Source organism: Anneissia japonica, unplaced genomic scaffold (genome assembly GCF_011630105.1).
Source record: "Anneissia japonica isolate Jap-2015-1 unplaced genomic scaffold, ASM1163010v1 scaffold287727_len1644234_cov201, whole genome shotgun sequence".
Taxonomy (NCBI): Eukaryota; Metazoa; Echinodermata; class Crinoidea; order Comatulida; family Comatulidae; genus Anneissia; species Anneissia japonica.
Genome location: NW_022713615.1, coordinates 1,042,084 through 1,054,844, shown reverse-complemented (window position 1 = coordinate 1,054,844; position 12,761 = coordinate 1,042,084). Strand labels below are relative to the sequence as shown.

Genomic DNA, 12,761 nt, shown 5'->3' with positions numbered 1-12,761 from the left:
TCTCAGCCTGATGCTAGGCCTACTAATTCCTATCAAAGCATAATATTATAATAAATTCGGGCTCGAATTTATAATGTGGTGACGTGAGAGAGAGAGAGAGAGAGAGAGAGAGGGGGGGGGAGAGAGAGAGAGAGAGAGCAGGAGTGGATCCAGATAACATGGGGCTGCCCTAAAAAATAGAACAATCCGTATTAATATAAATAGAATTATTATATAAAATAAAATATGGTAGATAAATCATATGCCTTTGCTATGTTTTCGTAGATTCCTACTGGAAAGTCGGACAAGAGAGAGTCCTGTATTATATAGAATACTGTAAAAAATCGAATTAGGGGCCTAACCTATATCTGCTTCTAATCGAAGGATCATATACAGTAGGCCTAATAAGGGTTCATCCTGAAAGCTGACATTTTGTTTTGTTCGGGAAAGGCACTTTATCCAGCACTTGAAACAGACATCTTGTTTCTTTTAGGGCAAATTTATTAATTGACCAAGCAGAACAGGCCAGGTATACACACTTCACACCCCCCCCCCCCCCCCCCCTCACACCCCCCCCCCCCCCCACACACACACACACACAAACGCAACGCACGTGTATGAAGATCCAAAATCGAAAAATGCCATTATTCATCTAACTGGAAGTATCTCTAAATAATAAGCCTACTAATAATTCGGCAGAAATTAATACATTTTCACGGTTCATTTCACATTATAATGCATATTCATAACCATATCAATACTGTCTCTACGCTCAGCGTGATTGGTAACAGAATGTTGGTCGCTTTACTCATGTGTCCCGGCTTTTTGAATAAGTACTTTCAACTAGATAAGTAAACAATGTCTTCCAGCAACGGTGAAACAACTGTTCGGATTAAACCACGACTGGGATTTTTTAATGGTGTTTGTGTCAATGTTGGAATTATTATTGGATCTGGTATTTTCCTTTCACCTAAAGGAATCTTCGAAAGTATTAATTCCGTTGGAATGTCGCTGATAGTATGGATTTTATGTGGTGCCTTTTCGGCAATAGGAGCGATATGCTTCGCCGAGCTTGGCCTGGCTCTTCCACTGTACGGTGGAACATATGTTTACATTCGTGAAGCATTTGGCAGTCTTTTAGGCTTTTTATACCAGTGGACAAGTATCGTAATCTTAATTCCTTCATCCACTGCTATCATTGCGTTAACTTTCGCTGAGTATGTTTTGCAACCATTCTTCACAACTGTCTGTCCAATACCACCAGTGTGTATTAAATTGTTGGGTCTGATTGGTGTAGGTAAGATTACTTTTTCTGACATTTCATTTTTGTATTTTGTTAAACTACAGTATTATAGGCCTAAACACTGCTGTTGGTAAGATGGCTATATAGAGATTAGCATGCAAGTCTTAAATGCAAGAATATTCATAACAGGGGAATAGGTTAAAAAATGTCAATTTGCATTTTTATTTTTTATCTTAATTTATTATTAATTTGCGGCTCATGTGGGAAGGGGTGTGGCGCGTTCGCACCCCTATTCTATGCCAATGTGAAAAAGGCATAGTTCATTAAAAAAAAAAGTCAAATTCATTAATTTTTATTTAATCGTATTTTATATTTTTTGAATATGAGTCTTTGTAGGAAACTCTTATAAGTTATACTGCATTGCATTTACTGTAAATGCTTGAATAAGCGCCGCTCTCGAGTAAGCACCGCTGCAAACCTGATTATTTTTATATTCCTAAGCGCCGCTCTCAAATAAGCGCCGGGGTGCTTAATCGAGGGTATATATTACCCTGTGTGTAGTGAAACACTTTGAGAAACAGTGTTTTAAATACAATGTATACAGTGTTAAAATGAATAAATAACTCAATGAAAACACAAGCATTTCTTTATAAATGTTTATTTATGTGACTAGGACCTAGGTCTACCGATTAGGGAAGAATACATGAGATAGGTAACATGGGAAAGGGCATGGAAAGCGCCACGCAAATACTTTTTTATAAGCGCCGCTCTCAAATACAGGCACTAAAGCCTCCAAAAATTTTATAAGCGCCGTGGCGCTTATTCGAGCATTTACAGTGTTTGTACAGTATATCTTTTTCATTTTCAGTAACAATGACTTACATAAACTGCATTAGCGTCCGCTCTGCGACCAGGATGCAGGATGCCCTCACTGTTGCTAAAATCATTGCTCTTCTCATCATCACCATTACTGGATTTGTCAACCTCATCAAAGGTGGGAACCACTGAAGTTTTCCTTATTTATAATTCATCAGCTCTTTCTTAAGTTATAAACTATATGTGCCATTATCACTCAGTGGCTTCAAGGAGTCTGGAAGTGGGGGTGCTGATGGGGGCGTGAAGGTTAAGGGGTGGGATCAATGATCAGTTGACTGGCGCTAACTCGCAATTTAAAGTAATTTTAGGTGCTTTTAACAAATATTGACAATTATAAGTCAGTATTTGTGACTTAACTTTTGACCTGATATCCAGAATACATTTAAATCTGTCTATTTTTTTAAAAATCAGTTCACACATAAGGAGTTGAGAAACAAAGTTTAATCTTTCTACTTACATTGATGATATGTGTATATGTGTACTGGTATAAATTTCATAATTAATATTAAGTGTCCACAGGATCATCCAGTAGGTCAAAGTAGCCTTTGTATTTTTAGGGTCAATGGTCCTGCAACCATGTTCGGACCCCATCATACCTTCATTATTGCTCTACCTGTAATTACCTTGCAGACTTTTATATATGTAGTAGTAGTATGAGAATATTCATCACCGGTTTAATTAAGAACTTTTAAATTTCTGGCTGATTTGAGTCGGAATGACTACTGTAAGCATGCAAAATAATTATTTTAGATCTAATTTTTAATTGAAAGTAAACAATTCATATTTTTTATTTTATCCATCAAGTTTTTTTCCTCCCAAGTTCACAGAAATTATATACTGTATTGAAGGCTCCTTTGAGCATACAGTAATTCCACACATGCATTATTTTATTCTTTCATATATTAAATTATGTGATTTGTTTGCAGTTGGTGGAGTAGGCAGTTTTGAAAACTCATTTTCTGACATAAGCTGGAAAGGTTTGGGAGCTGCTTTCTATTCAGGCCTTTGGTCCTACTCTGGATGGTAATTGTTAATCATTATTTAATATTAATTATTCAAACAAGCTTAAAGGCATATGAATAAAATAATAAATTAACATATTGCCTGTAGAAATTTAATTTCAATTCAATTCATAGATTTATTAGAAAAATACATAAATTAAAATATAGTCATAAAAATATATAAAGTTCTACATGAAAAATTTTATATAAAAATATGGGATAGCATAATCCTTAAAAATGTAATTATTTATTATACTAGTAATGCATTATTAGGCCAAAAACAAAATGTTTGTTTAACCTCCTCCACCCACCCCTAACTCACTGAAAAAATAGAGGCAGAAAAACAAGTTATAAATTTTTAAAAAATGTGAGTGAATTTATCTTACTTTTTGCCAGATGCCCTACAATGTAGTCTAAAGTTGTTGTCTGATGTAAGATATTGCCATAGGCCTCTGTGGGTTATTTTTAATCCATCTGATGAGTATTTAAAAAAAAAAAATAAATTAAAAAAAACTTTTTCCACCTGCCCGTATTTATCATTTTTTAAAAAAGAAGGGCAAAAAAACAATTTATTTTATTTGGCCTTCTATCATTATTATCAATTAGTTCAATTTATGAAAAATATACCCCCACGAAGGGGAAGAAAGTTACAAAAAAAAAGATTTTATACTTAGCTTGATCAGTGCAGTGAAAAAACATTTAATATCTCATTGAATGCTAATTTCAATACCTTTAATAAATGGTAGTGTTATTAATGTGGTGTATTTTTAAAAATTGGTCAAACTTTAATATAAGAAAATTTATTTTCTTCTTTAAAGGAAATGTATGAATTTTATGAGAGAAGAAATGAATTTAAAGAGTATGAGGATTTTAATAATATTGATGTTGGTGTATTATAATATTTTGTCAAATTCATAAGAAAGTTAATTCTCTTTTTAAAGGAACTGTTTGAATTTTATGACAGAAGAAATGAAAAACCCCAAAAGGTGAGTTGTAATAATGCGTTTTTAGTTAAAGAAAAAGAAACCCCAATTTCAGAGTCCCAAGTTAAGAAATCTATGTCACAACAGCTAATCTTCCTTTATTCTGAATGTGTGGGAGGTTGGTTAGTGTGAGCTATTTTGTTGTGGATCCAGGAATTTGAACCTGAAGATTGTAACTAAGTAATTTTTTTATTGCTATGATTAGAATATGGAAAGTAAGAAAAAAAGTAAAACTCAGAAAACAAATAGATATTTTAAAGAATTTTGAATTTGAAAAACGCCTTGTAGTTCCCGTGACAAAAGTAGTTTTTGGTGAGAGTGCTTTTCTTTGATTGCTCCCAAACTAATGGAATAATTTATGAGATCCGCCAGGCGCCAGTGTCCAATGTTTTAATAAACTTCTAAAAACACACCTTTCCCTAAAGAGTAGTTTTTATAATTGTTTTTTAACTATACTTGGTTGTTTCATAATTTTTAATATTTCCTATACACTGTGTTTTATTATTTATCCCTAACTGGCAATATTAGTAGGACATTTTTTATTTTATTTGCATTTTGTTGTTATTGTACTTAGCTTTTAACTTTGAAAAAATTGGTTCTAATGTTTTTGATCTCTTTGGCACTATATAAATGCTTCTTAATAATAATAATAATAATAATAATAATAATAATAATAATAATTACTGTCGTTTAAACAAAATTGAAGCTCAGTAGATCCTCTAGTATTACTGTTTATATTATATTTTTGTTCACAGAGACTTGCCGAGGGCTATTGTTGCTGGTCTATTCATTTGTGTGGTTATCTACATCTTAACAAATGTTGCATATTTTTCCGTCCTAACAACTGATGAAATCCTAATATCGAATGCAGTCGCAGTGGTAAGATTGATATTCTAACATAAAACAAGTAGGGTGCCTGATTTTTATTTAAAATTTTATTTATTAATATTTTTATTTTCATTATTCTATCTTTTTACACATTTCTGTAGCAAAGCACTGTGTATACCTTATTCAAATGTAACTTTCCAAAACATAATTATGTATGTTATTTTAAATAGCTTAACAAATCATATGGTAAGTTATTTAAAAATAGTCAGTGGAAAATATGTGGCAATTAAAGACAAGCCAAACGAGTCACTCGTTGCAAATTGTTTTTCAGATATAATGGCCAAAACATGCTGGTTTGTCAAAATTTTTGAAATCTATTTTATTGCACTAACCTAACCTTTATATATCTGTACATCAAGCTATGCAAATATTTTCTCCATTTTCAATGTTAAAACAACAATTTTTTGACGACTTGGTGATGGTCTGTGCCTGGGAAATGCCCGAAATCATAAACTTTGAAGACTGATTTCTTAAAAAATTTTTTTTAAAAAGATCTGTATGTTTTACCTCCTGCAACTTTATAATGAAATGTCGGATTTAAATGTTTTTTTTTCACCATTTTATTGCTCTCATTTTACTGTTTAACCCTTAAATAATAACTTAAAAATAAATTTTTGTGAGGAGTGACTGGTTTGGCCTATCTTTGCCACATATGGTACCATACGCTTTCTCTGTAATGGTGAGTGTCCCTGGCTGTTGCCAACCATAACCTTTTTATCATTACCGAGATAGTGTACGGTACCGTACCTCTACACAATTATCATTAAAAATAACTTGCCTTATGTTTAGGTACTTTATTATGTATTTATTTTTAGATAATATGTTTTTATTCAGAAAAAGATTTTTTAATTAAAACAAACAAAAGTGTATAATATATTGTATATTTTTTAGACATTCGGTGAAAAGGCTCTTGCCCAGTTTGCGTGGATCATCCCGGTTTCTGTGGCGTTGTCCACACTCGGCTCCATCAACGGCACTCTCCTAGCCATCTCAAGGTATTAGCTTCATAAAGCTCTGTCCACACTATCAAATTTTCAAAAAAACTGTTCTAATTGCCTATATTTGGTTATGATGTAATGCCACCATGACTAGATGTGTATAAGAGACAGGTCATTTTATATGACCGGCTGGCAACGGATTTACGCTTTATGCAAATTTAGTAACAATACAATCACCTTTTTGTCAATGACTAACAACTTGTTATTCACTAAGTGGATTAGCATATTATTTAAATATTAGGGCAACACGCATATGGTAGGGAAAAATATAAGTTCTAATGTGATACCAGGCCCCTAGGCCGCATTACACTCCTACCTAGGCTAGGCCCCTAGGCCTAGATCTATCTATGTATATTGCAGAACAGAGCGCTCAGAATATTTGCGCTATTGGCAGAGTAAATAACAGTTGTTGCTTTAATCTGAATTGTAATTTAAATTTGAATTATTCTTCGAAAATTACCATATGTTCATTCTCAGTATAATCATCAATCAAGATTTAGGAATATTATCAATTTTTAATTTTTTGAGGATGAGCAACAAATAGTATAGAAAAAATAATTAGCAAATAAAAATGGTACTACAATTTAAGTATAATAAAACATCTTTTCAAGGTCTCGGAGAGTGTACATATATGGGCATGATGTCATTATGCCTATATATATTGGCATGATGTGTCATATCACACTCATATACAGTCAAATCAATTATGTCCACATGCATAATTTGAAACTCATGGCTAAATCTTATTAATTGAAAATGATAAGTCCAGTATTTTTTTATACCTTGTTTTCTTATTTTTTTAAAGAACGTCAGCGGAGGTCGGAAAAAAAAAAAAATTTGTATTCTTATTTAGCAAATAGTTTTGCCAAAATCACCCAGGTGGAGGAAAAAATAAAAATTTTATTTTATTTGTGAATGTAAACAGTGTAGTAATGGGATGGTAATTAGAAAGAAATATACTATCCTATTTTTTGAGATTTCAAGGTAGAAGCAGGCGTAATAAAAATAAAGAAAAACTTTAATTTTTTTTTTCTGAAATTTCCATTTTTTTTTTCTAATTGGCCAAAAATAAAATGTTATTTTATTTAAAATCATCAATATTGGCTGGTGGCGGGTTTGCTAAACAAGGTATACACAATTTGCACCTGACCTGCTGGTGTTGACCTTGATTTACATTATATATTTTGGTTATTGGATTTTATAATAATATTGATAAAAAAAAATTTTTGCCAAAAGATGTGTACATATACTGTTCCTAATTCTTTGCACAGATTCTTTACCAGAGAATTTAAGAATGATCATAGTACAATTAATTACGTATGTAAAATTGAAAAAACGGAATTGTTTTGATCTGCTTTTGTAAGAAGTTGATAAATTTAGCTCCCCTTAAATTAGTAATTTGGTGTTTTATAAAGTTTTTTCCTAAATTTTGAGTCGGACAGGATCTTAAAATATTATGCTCCAGTTCCATTTATTTATTAAATTAGAATTACAGACATTTAACCCTCAAGTGAAGTGATAATTGATTTTACAAAATCGTTAATTGCGTATTTCAACACTCTTTAGTGAGGGTGTTCGCAATCCAACTGAAGTTAATAATTTGACAATAACATGGCACTTTACAAACAAGGCCTACTTAAAAATATGGCATTTATCAGACTGAAAAAATTAGAGTACTATATTCTATTTATAGCACTAATAAAAAAAAAGACATGCATACAGTTTGATTATTTACCAAATAATATAATAGACAGTATCCTTCCCAATCCTTGTTGAAGTATAACATTCTGAGATCTGTGTCTTTGATTGGCTGAATAGTAATTGAACAATATTTAAAAGAGATCACAACAAGAAGATATATTGATTTGTATGAAAATTAGGGCAACAACTCCACAACTTGCATTAAAAAACCTCATATTTCTTTAATTTATTAGTTAGGAGTTATTGAAAATTGCAATTTTTTTTATCATACAGTGTTTTTTTCTTTACATAAAAGGTTTTATTTGGATTCACAGATTATATTTTGCTGGAGCTAGAGATGGCATGCTTCCCAGTATTATTGCAATGATCAACCTAAGATTCAAGACCCCACTTCCATCTCTACTGATCACGGTAATACTTTGTTTGTTATTTCTTTTTAACTTAATATTTAAGAAATTTTCTCATGTTTCCTACCATAGGATACATAAGCAGCCATGAACCATTTTCATGCAGTGAGTAATCTGTTCTCACTTTACGCCCGTTCTTTGAGAGCAGCTTATCTCTGTCGGTTAAACTGACAAAAAGACAGAAGTAAAAGGAGATTTCTGAGCAATTATACTTGACTGATTTTTTATTTATGTTCCTGATCCAATTTGCAGTAATTTTTCATTCTCTTTTAAACTTTTTCCCCCCACAGTGCATAACTACTCTCGTTTATGTATTTGTTGAAGACGTTTGGATGTTAATAAATTTCTTTAGTTTTGTTGAATGGAGTTCCAGTGGTCTTGCTGTGGCAGCACTTCTGTACATGAGAAGTCAACGTCCTGATATTGTTAAACCGCTTAAGGTAGGTGGACCTTTGGATTGGTGAGTTGAATCTGGTGGTAACCACTGTGTGTTTGCTCAGCCATGGAGATCTTAGTGTTTTTGGTTCAACTTTATGGAGTTGCTCTCCCTTTAAAATACTGGGTATAGCACACCGTTCGCATTAAAGAACATTATATACTCTTTAAAAAACTGCTGAAGATTGTTTCCTGTTTGTACTGCCTAATTCACCACCAGGAGCTCAGTGTGGATCCCAATGCGGTCCCAGCCATATTGTGTAGCTAAACAAAAACCAAACAGAGTAAATTTTCATCTAAACTCTACCTCTGACTAACAGAAGCAGGTGGTGCATTGGTTGTGGCTTGGAGTCCCAGTCTTGAGGTTAGGGGTTTGAAACTGTGGTGTGCAAGTCATTTGTGGTTAAGGCACTTTATATCTCTCTCTACCCAGGAGCTCTGTCCACACTATCAAATTTTCGAAAAAAAAAACTGTTCTAATTGCCTATATTTGGTTATGATGTAATGCCACCATGACCATATTTGGGCATGCCACAAGTTTTTGTCAAATAAATTGCTTGTGTCCTTGGGCAAATCATTTTACATTTGTTTCTTTCTACCCAGGAGTATAAATAGTTATCTGATAGCATGTTGTGGCAATGAATGTACTACTAGTTTTGTGCGCCTAGAGCACGACTAGGTGTACTCCCAGAGAGCAGAGAAGGTTGCACTTTGTGCTGGTATGCTATTGTACGTTATCCAGTGACCAGGGGTAATATAACTCTCAGCACCTTTGATCATTCGTTGGAATTGGTGCTATATAAATATTTGGGTGTTATTATTTTTAAACATTTGATGGTCTGGATATGGCTTAAGAGTTTTTTTTTTAATGTGGCATCATAGGACATATCTATCTATGTATATTGCAGAACAGAGGGCTCAGAATGTTTGCACTATTTGCAGAGTAAATAACAGTTGCTTTAATCTGAATTGTAATTTAAATTCTAAGTATTCTTCGAAAATTAACATATCTTCATTCTCAGTATAATCATCAATGAAGATTTAGGAATATTTATTAATTGTTAATTTTTTGTGGATGAGCAACAAATAGTATAGAAAAAATAATTAGCGAATAAAAATGGTACTAAAATTTAAAAAAATGAATATATATATATTGGCATGATGTGTCATATCGCACCCATATATAGTCAAATCAGTTATGTCCACATGCATAAATTTTTTTTTTCTTATTTAGCAAATAGTTTTGCCAAAATCATTCAGACTGAGGAAAAAATAACTATTTTATTTTATTTGTGAATGTAAACAGTGTGGTAATGGGATGGTAATTAGAAAGAAATAAGGCAGCAACGGGCATAATAAAAATAAAGAAAAACTTTTATTTTTTTCTCAACTTTCCATTTTTTTTTCCTAATTTAATTGGCCAAAAATAAAATTTTAGTCACTTCTGTCTTAATAAAAAATTTATTCTTTTATTATCTTACAGGTGAACTTGGCGTTGCCGATCATTTTTGTTGTATCATGTATAGCATTAGTCATTCTTGGAGCAATATCGGATCCTCTTGACACCTTGATTGGTTTCATTATAACATTGAGTGGTATACCAGTCTACTATCTTACCATTCATAAAAGGATCTCATGCATTTCAACTCTATCCAGTAAGATTATTGTTTCATTATAATTATTATTATAATCTCCATGACAACCAATCATAGGGTGGAAACCTCAGGATGTTTCTAATTTTCAGCAGGCATAGAAGAATGCTGAAATTATGGGAATTTACATATGGGAATATTATTTTAGCATCTCATAGATTCCAGGCCTTAAAGTTTGTCTTAATCAGTGAAACTATTAAAAATAAATCAATTTTGGCACCAATGGTGGTAGCGATCCAAATTCGAGGACATAAGAAATTTCTCAATATAAATAGATGCTGGTAGCTTGCTACAAAAGTTTATAAAACTAAGAAAATCAATAAATTAGTTTACATACATTCTTATGTTTTACTTTGTAATTTCAGAACACACAACACACTTTTTGCAAAAAATTCTTCGTGTAGCTGGTGAGGATGTAGGGAAGCAAGAGAAAATCGAAACGTGATTTATATATAATTTATTTATACATTTTTTAAATTAATTTGAATTTAATTACACTATTTTAATTTGGGATTTACTTTATATTTTCACTCATGCTAACTGTATAAGAGTGGTATTATTTTGTCTGTCTGTCTGTAGTTTAACTAATTTTATTTACTTTTAACAAAGTTTTGATTTTGAAATGCCATTATTCAATGAAATTTTCAAAATATAAAGCATATCTTTTGTTACACCCTCTCAAGCACCAAGCCCCCCCCCCAAAATAAAAAAATCAAAAGTGTGCTAAGTTATCAGTATAATATTAAAATGTATTTTTGCAACAAAAATCTGAACCAAAGATGCGACTAGTAAAACAAAATGCACAATTGGTATTTTACCAGATTTTATTTATATTTTAATAAAATAAAATTTAATTAATATTACCAAACAATTATATTATTTATCTGGATACCTCTACTGACTAAGTTTTTGCTGCTTGAAACTGTCTCTTGCTAGAGACCAAGAGAAAAATTAAAATATATTAAGATGCAGTGGCGTAACGTCTATGGGCTCTAGGGGTTAAAGCATTTGGGCTCAATCAAAAGACCCAAGAGGGGCTTTTCCTACTACTTGTACATAAAAAACTAAAACTTACGCCAAAAAACTAGAAAATTGAAACAATGTATTTTCTGGTACTTAACTCACAAATGTCATGAGAACTCACATGACAATAAATACTCAAACCAAATGTGCTCCACAGCCAGACTCCACTACAGACTAAAATTTGAATAGTCCGCAATAACGAAAAGATGTGTACAGTACTAGTAATCACATAGTATACCAATCAATAGTAAATATAACAGGTTATGGTATGTTGATATTGTACTGCGAATGGGCCCCTCGGCCACTTTTGTTACACCGAAGTGCATGGGTCCCCATTACTTTCTCGCCCTGGGCCCTGTGTCTCATTCGTTACTGTCGAGATGCAAAGATTGTTAATGTAATCTAAGATGTGAAATACAGTGTTTAACTATAATAGTTACACTCTGATCTTGCCATGTGGTGGAAACTTTATGTTATGGTTTCAAAATGTTGTTATGCATACATAATATGTATTAAAAATGAACCATATATCTTGTTGATTGTGTTTTTGTTTCCTGTATAATGCCTGGTTTAGTTTTCCTACTAGCTTACAATTGAATTACAAAATACAGTACGTAATATTATGAGAGTTATGGGCTGATATGCAATTTTCAATACTGCACCGTCTATCGGATGAGACGTTTAAGCCGTTTGTCCTGTGTGCAAAGTGGCCCATATGCACGTTCAAGAACACGATACACTCTTCGGAAAAGAGTAATGGATAGTCTCCCGGTGTACTGCCAAATTCACCACCAGAAGGACCCCACTAGAGATAAGTCTTGTGACTTTCGTGGGCTCTTACTTGGTGTCGATCACACCGAAGAAATCCAATCCAATATTATATAGATGAAATTATTTACACAGTGCACTGTGTAGTCAGGGGCGTAACTGGGGTTTCCCAGGGGAACACTGTTTCTGAGCATTTAGAAGCGTTCTTAAAATTTGCTCCAAATAGGGTGGGGCTTAGAGAATTTGGACCCCCTGTCAGGAAATTTGGACCTCGCATCGGGGAATTTCTGCCGCCATCACTGAGATATACCAAGTTCAATGTTATTTACACAATGGATGGAAAGAATTTACATGAGTTTGAAGACCAACTGTTTCACTCAGTGATGTGGAGCCAAAATGAATAGAATATTTTTAAATAGGCTCTTGTTATTCAATATTTTTAAAATTAAAGGTAGTTCTACTCTTTCTTCCTAATGTTAATGAAAAATTACAGGTTTTTTCAGCGAATGTACGAGGCATGCAGTGGAACAAAATTAATAAAAACGTAAACTAAATTTCATGAAGAGTGCATACGTAAGTGACAGATACTAAGTTAATGCAACTTTTTGCTAAGCCCCACCCCTTAGATATTGTTGCTAAGGTCCCACAAAACGGCACTGTTAAAAAAACATACGCGCGTTTGTGGGATAACACCTGTGTATGTGAGACGCGCGCGAACGGCACTGTTAAAAAAAAAACATACGCGCGTTTGTGGGATAACACCTGTGTATGTGAGACGCGCGCGAACGGCACTGTTAAAAAAAAAAA

The 12,761-nt window shown here is 32.8% G+C and overlaps 1 protein-coding gene across 1 annotated transcript; it reads left to right on the top strand.

The window, feature by feature from the left end:
- The first annotated feature begins 775 nt into the window (after positions 1-775).
- LOC117108624 (large neutral amino acids transporter small subunit 1-like) lies at positions 776-11,716 on the top strand. The gene is made up of 10 exons (XM_033250711.1): positions 776-1,276; positions 2,091-2,216; positions 3,025-3,121; positions 4,041-4,085; positions 4,838-4,961; positions 5,862-5,965; positions 7,984-8,080; positions 8,367-8,516; positions 9,995-10,166; positions 10,529-11,716. The coding sequence occupies exons 1-10, from the start codon at positions 838-840 to the stop codon at positions 10,606-10,608; spliced, it is 1,434 nt and encodes a 477-aa protein (XP_033106602.1). The 5' UTR covers positions 776-837; the 3' UTR covers positions 10,609-11,716.
- The last annotated feature ends 1,045 nt before the right edge of the window (positions 11,717-12,761 follow it).